The sequence below is a fragment of the Pundamilia nyererei genome, unplaced genomic scaffold, assembly GCF_000239375.1.
Source record: "Pundamilia nyererei isolate P.nyererei 1_Seehausen unplaced genomic scaffold, PunNye1.0 scaffold00113, whole genome shotgun sequence".
NCBI classification, from domain to species: Eukaryota; Metazoa; Chordata; class Actinopteri; order Cichliformes; family Cichlidae; genus Pundamilia; species Pundamilia nyererei.
Genome location: NW_005187514.1, coordinates 1,429,432 through 1,436,327, shown reverse-complemented (window position 1 = coordinate 1,436,327; position 6,896 = coordinate 1,429,432). Strand labels below are relative to the sequence as shown.

Here is a 6,896-nt window from a genome sequence, read left to right as displayed (position 1 = left end):
TATTGTTCAATACATTTTCTTTTTAAATACAAACTCTATTTAAACCCTAAATATAAAGGAATGACAGGTGACTCGAGACTTTTGCACAGACCTGTATATTCAGCAATGCTCCATCCGTGCAGGTGGAGAAGACAGCAGCCACCTTTGCAAGGGCACAGACAGGCGCGCCTGTTTTATATTACTGCTTATCCGGATAACGGCTGTTTCACCAGGATGGCACGAGAGCTAAAGTGAAGTGATCACCCCGCCCTGTCAAGCTGGCAGGGTTAGGCACAACGCGCGCTCTGTTAGTGTGTCACGTGACCGGGGGAAAAGAAGAAAAAAGAAAGAGGCGAGGAAGAGAGAAAGGGAAAAGCAAAAAAAGGGAAAAAAAACTGTGGGACTATCCGCTTGGAAGAAGAGGGAGGTTTTCTGTTTACGCGCAGGTAATGAATACTAACACTTAGCTGGTTATTATAATATTGTCCTAACTTGTGAGAGTCCACCTCTAGCAGCTCGTCTGCAGTCTGCCGGCTGGATAGACGTTGGATGCATGTTTGTTTCCACGAAAGAGGCTAAAGGCGTGAAGCTAGTTGGCACTGAGAGATGTGCCTTCAAGCACGCTCGTTCGTGTTGCTCTCGCTGTGTTACTGAAGGCCAGCACGAATTCCTGTAAAGTGCTGATGTGTCAAATGCTTGTGACCAGTCAGCCCTCTTTGATGCTGAATCACTCGCTCCAAAAAAAGCACGAAGCGGTGGAAAAAACTTGCGGCTAATAATCCTCTTAACGTCTAAAACGAGCGAGGACGCTGAACTGGCCGCTTCCTCTTGGATTCTGTCGTTTATGCGGCTTCCTGAGTGTAAAATAAACGTGAAATAAAACTCGTTACTTTGGTCTTTTTTTTAGTATTTAGTCGAGAAGGGCGAAGAAGTCAGAAGAAGTGGGAGACTGTTCAGTTAAGAGCTCCAGATGTGATGGGAGGACGGACGTGGATGTCGGCTGGATATGAGACAAGCACGTAAGTGAGGGATGGGTTTTGTTTGGACGGTCAGTAAGCAAGACATGTTTTTATTTTCTTTTTAGTCTAATTTCAGCTGTTTTAAACTCTTACTTGTACCTTTTCCTTACTTGCATATTTATTTTTCAGGAGTAGATTTAAGAAGTTACGAATCTGTGTTACAAACACTTTTGTTATTTCTTTCTTTTTTTAAATGGTCTGGAGCATTGGCTGTCGAGGCTTTCCGAATGTCTCTCAAAGTTTTTCTTTGGCTCTTTTTCACTCATTTTCAGGGAAGTCTTTTACTTGTTTGTTAGGTCACTTAACACTAACCTATGAGTCATTAAAGCATAAAAAAGGCACCTGACTCAAAGGATGAACCAGTGTTCTGTCTACAACTTGTCTGACAACTTGGCAAAGAACCAATTTTAAATTGTGTCGTCAGGAAATTTGTTACTAGCAGGCTGTTGCAAAGACACCTAATTTGTTCCCATTTCCTCATATGAATCTGTGAAAAATGCCAAAGATAACAGTCTGAAAGGCACACAAATGACATGCTTGCACCAAAGGTTGATTCCAAAAGAGCTAGTAGCTGAAAGCATGGTATACAGTGTGTCCCTAAAGCACATGAAGAAACTGGACAAGAGGAGGAAAAAAGAAGAAGAGGCAGGTTTAAAAAAAAAAAAAAAAACTACGGCAGATGAACAGTATCTAAAAATGATGAACAGTGCTCCAAAGAAACAGAAAAGACATCTGACACAAGATCTGAGGGATGCATCTGGCTCTTTAGTTGATCCATCTATTCTTCCATGAAGCCTTATCAGAAATGGCCTCAGTGGAAGAATGGCAGTCAATAAGCCATTTTTTAAGGAAGGGAAACACAAAAGGCAAAGGAATGCCAAATTACAGAAGAACTGAAAATCAGTGGAAACGGGTCTGATGGAAGCAATTATTAGTGATTACTGAAACAATGATCTTAACAAAGAACACAACAAAAGGCAGCCAACATCCAGAGAGGAGCTCTGAATGTCTTCGACACTGTATAAGCTGTATTTCCTGTCATGTTTGCATGTTTCAGTAAATCACTGCAACTGTTTACCATTGTCCTTGCAAAATATATATAGACATGTGGGGTGACTAGAGACCTTTGGAAAGTACTTATATCTCAGTTAACTAAAATACTGTTTCATATCTAAGTTATTATAGTTTTAATGAACTATAATAAACTTAGTGCATACTCAATGAACCTGAAGCTTTTTAATTGGTTTCTCCTGTTTTTATTCTGATGTTGGAAGAAAATAAGAAACATGAGTTATAGCATGTGCAAAGGTGAATTTGTCTGATGGGGTATTGATGCCCATTTTGGGAAAACTATCGACGTGGGGTTTCCCCTGTATCCTAAGGCAGTACACATCTAGTTTAAATTTTAAAAAGGAAAAAGAAAAGAAAAAACATTTGTAGAATTTCAAGGACTAGAAAATGAAGGATTCCTTCCTTCGAGCACTCGGAGGAGCCTTGCTTGACCATCAAGGAGCTACAGAGAATACACCAAGGTGGACATCCTGCTCCACCACCTTCCTACGCTCCACTGTCTTCCTTTTTCCAGCCCGATCTTCCACCACATCTTCCTCAATGACTTCCACTGCCTCCCAGACAAGTTTCCCTTCCAGCTTACTCTCATGGTCCTCAGATAATAGCTTCATTACCAAAAAGCGAAAGCTATAATACAAACAAGCTATTAACTACCATCAAAATAATAAAGTGCCTTACTTCTGTTTCCTAACAAGAGTAAAATTGGATTAGCAGGAGGTAATCTGAGCCCCAGTTTACAGTTGAACATGTGATTAAACAGCATGTAACGCACTAATCTGTCCATGCTGTGCAAGTTAGACTTTCAATTTGTCTTGCACCTGCAGGGGGTTGCAGTATTTATGTGTGCTACAGCGCTCTGTTGGTGTTATGACAGGCAAAACAAAGTAAATGGACAGTGTTTACATTGGCAGGATGTCTCAGCGGGGAGAAGAAGAACAGGAATAGGTTGAAGTCCACTTTGCAAGCATGTGCCCTTTCTAAAGTTCCCAAGAGTGCAAAATTCAGTCACTCGTTTTTAACTCCTGCCCCACGGCTCTGACCTTTTCTGAAAGGAGAAATGCAAATAGACTGTTATTGAAGAACTTATTATAACTACTTTACAGTGTCAGTGAACCACAATTTAGTATGGTACTGTGATAAAGTTTTTTTTTTCTTTCAGCAAACATAGATAAGCACAAGTTAAAGTTGGCAGGAAGTACACTATGCAGGTTCTTGTTGTACCTTTTGAGTATGAGCTGATAAATTTAACCTTGTGATGACCTCTGACTTTGTAATATTCTTAGGTAAATAAATCTGAAACGGAGGAGGGGAGAAGATGAAGCTGAACGAGCGCAGCGTGGCGCACTACGCCACCTGTGATTCACCACCAGACAAGACGGGCTTCCTGTTCAAAAAGGGGGAGCGCAACACTGCTTATCACCGCCGTTGGTTTGTCCTGAAGGGTAACATGCTCTTCTACTTCGAAGAGCGCGACAGCCGAGAGCCCATTGGCGTCATCGTTCTTGAAGGATGCACCGTGGAGCTGTGTGAGTCGACCGAGGAGTTCGCCTTTGCCATCAAGTTTGATTGCGCCAAAGCTCGTGTGTACAAGATGGCTGCTGAGAACCAAGCAGCCATGGAGTCCTGGGTGAAAGCGCTGTCAAGGGCCAGCTTTGACTACATGAGGCTGGTGGTGAAAGAGCTGGAGAGGCAGCTGGAGGAGATCCAGGAGGCTGCCGGAGGCAGCTTTGTTGGGGCTGGAGTTGGAAACCTGCAGGGCAGGCCCAAGTCCTCAAAGCGAAACCATATGGGACGGTCCAGGTCTGGAGCATCTTCTTCTTCATCTTCCTCGTCCTCCATATCATCGTCATCATCAAGTGTCCCTCCCATGTCAGCCTCCTTCTCTGCCCAGAAGAACCAACAGGATGAGCTGCAGCTCATCTCTGGGCCCTCCAAGGAGAATGGTGTTGCATGGAGTAAACCACCAGCTGCCTTGGCTAACGGCTTTGTGGAGGGAGCTTCATCCTGTGCGGTATGGGAAAGCTCCGGGGACCCTGCAAATGTCACTGGATACGGAGCTGATGGAGCGAGGGCTCCGCCTGTGCCTCCCCGGAGAAAAGGTGCATCTCTGGAAAGCCCCGTATGCCCTGGAACCGGCTGCTTCTCCAAACTCCATGACTGGTACGGCAAAGAGGTGGAGGAACTGAGAGTGCAGTGGCTTCAGAGCCAGTAAGCTTACTGAGGTAGATCGCCTCTTTTTCCACAGTATATCATTCCTTCCTGATCATTCTGCAGTGCTTCACCTATCTGAACCCAGCAATAGAGTGAAGTGGCTGAATGGAGACTTAACTGCAGTCTTAACTAATGGCAAATGAAGGGAAAAAAAGCATTTGAGATTATTTTAAAATCCTGTCAGAGGGGAAAAACTGCCATAAATGTTAACACTATCCTTTGTATAAGCCAAAAAACACAAAATATGCTCTTTGTCCACAAACCGAGTTATATTTGCCAATTGCAATTTTAAAATCATAATTCTTGTATTACAATCATCAGTTTTTCAAAAATGATGCAATGAGTTTAGCCTTGATTGATCCTTTATTAGATACAAATAAAATAATGCAGCTTTATATTTGCTGTGACCTTTTTCCCTTAATAAGAACCATGACGTTTCTCATTCCTTCCTTATCATTCTGCAGAGATTGTACATGCAAATTACTTTGCTAATCATGTGGACATTGCAAAAAACAACAGGTAACTGATAAGGTCACAACAGGAAAGTCTTTTTATAAGGAAAAGGAAAAGCATGAGGTGATTTCTGTTGTGTAATAACAATCTGGAGACGTTGCACAAGACAAATCCACAGAGTTTGAAGTTGTTATGTCACATTAACCACGCTATAGTGCAAAGACAATTCTGCAGCTTTATGATTGAAGTCCCAGTTTTGTGCTGTCCAGCTTTCACCCCTTTTGGTGATGCAACTTTTCAAAGCTGCTGGACTGTTTTTGAATCGTGTTCAACCTAATGACTTGGGCTCCAGGACAGTTTTCATATTTCAAGTTATATATTCAGGATTTTCTGTTTTGGTCAAACTGCCGTAACGCTGAGATACTTCACTATAGTAAGGTGCAGGTGTATGTACTGTGTATGGCCATCGCCAGTATTTTTATTGATCTGGGTGACCTGGCCCTTCAAATCTTTAAATAACCGAGGGTGAGAAGTGCCACAGTCTACTTGAGGTCCAATATTACCTCAGATATTTCGTTGTCATTCTTGAAACAGGCAAAATTCCTCTAACCACGACAATATAAGGCACAAAAAATGTGTTTTCATTTCATTACTAGGCTACTTATTGCCATATTATGCACTAATGATTAAAGAGGTCATGTCCTCTATAGTAGTTGGGATCAATGCATATAACTTTGATACAATAATCACTTCTGCAGATATTGACTGACTCTGTCTGCTTCAAACTTCCTTTTACTGAAAGCTTTTATGAATGTCTTTAATATTCTGTTCATTTCCACATTTTTATGCTTTCTGTTTAATTTGTTTCTGCGAAGCACTTTGTATCTTTGTTTAAAAAAGTGCTGCATAAATAAACTTTATTATACATATTACAGTTTCTCTGAATTTCTTTAGGATATTTTTGTCTAAACATTTAACCGTTTTCACCTAATTAGACATAATTTGTAAATGTGAGTCAGTCTGTTTTCGCACACAGTTGCACATTTTGTTTGCTTGTGCGTGTCAGCCGTTTTGCTAGGCACGCTCTTTAACATAAGTATCTGATCAGTCAATTGAATGGCAGCAACTCAAAGCATTTAGTCACGTAGACATGGTCAAGGCAACCTCATGAAGTTCAAACTGAGCATGGTTGATCTGGGATTTCCCCCACACTATCTTTAGGGTTTAAAGAGGCTGGTGAGAAAAAGGATGCGTCCAGTGAGCAGCAGGTCTTTGGGCAGAAATTCCTTGCTCATTTCAGAGTTCAGAGGAGAATGGGAAGGCAACAGGAATTCAATAAACCACGTTTTTACATCCAAGGTACCCAGAAAAGAATATCTGAATGCAGAACACATCTAACCCTAAAGCAGATGGGTTACAGCAGCAGAAGACCATTTACATCATTTACATCCCACAGCCTAGCTGAGTATTGTTGCCGACCATTCCTTGATGATCAAATCTTCTGAGGGCTCCTTCCAGCAGGATATCACGCCAGTTGGTAAAGCTTTAATCATCTCAAACTAGTTTTTGATCACAACAAGTTGTTCACTGTACAGTCACCAGATCCCAGTCCAGTAGAGTTCCTTGTGATGTGGTGGAGCGGGACACTTGTGTCATGGATGTGCCACCAAAAAATCTGCAGCAATTGTGTGGTTGACAGAATTAACAATGCTATGCTGAATTTTTTCATTTGAGGAGATCGACTAATAGAAGCCTAGTACAGCAGCAGCCTTTATTGCTGCTCCTCCTGCTGCTTGTTTTCAGCAGAACCCAAGCTAATTGTATTATATTGTAATTACCAGGAAGAAAAGCAAAACTTGAGTCTCATCTCTACAGTTATAACTCATATCATTGCTTTTCTGTACCCCTGTTTATACCCCTATTTAAGTGCTATTTATGACACTATGTTTGCACTGAAGCACCGCAGCAATTTCCTAATGTTGTAAACCTGCTCAACATTTGGCAATAAACCCCTTTCTGATTCTGATTCTGATTCTGATTCTGATAGCTTGTCTTTCTCACTCATATCTTTCCCAAGGCCTCTGAAAATATCCATCAGTAATTCTCCCTGTTTTAGACCTTTATGTTCACTGCCTGATTATCAAAGTTGACCAAATGTTATTC

At 41.6% G+C, this 6,896-nt stretch overlaps 1 protein-coding gene across 1 annotated transcript; it reads left to right on the top strand.

Annotated features, from left to right (window-relative positions):
- Nucleotides 1-213: 213 nt before the first annotated feature.
- pheta1 (PH domain containing endocytic trafficking adaptor 1) lies at nt 214-5,599 on the top strand. The gene is made up of 3 exons (XM_005741773.2): nt 214-425; nt 887-998; nt 3,353-5,599. The coding sequence occupies exon 3, from the start codon at nt 3,385-3,387 to the stop codon at nt 4,279-4,281; it is 897 nt and encodes a 298-aa protein (XP_005741830.1). The 5' UTR covers nt 214-425; nt 887-998; nt 3,353-3,384; the 3' UTR covers nt 4,282-5,599.
- Nucleotides 5,600-6,896: the final 1,297 nt, after the last annotated feature.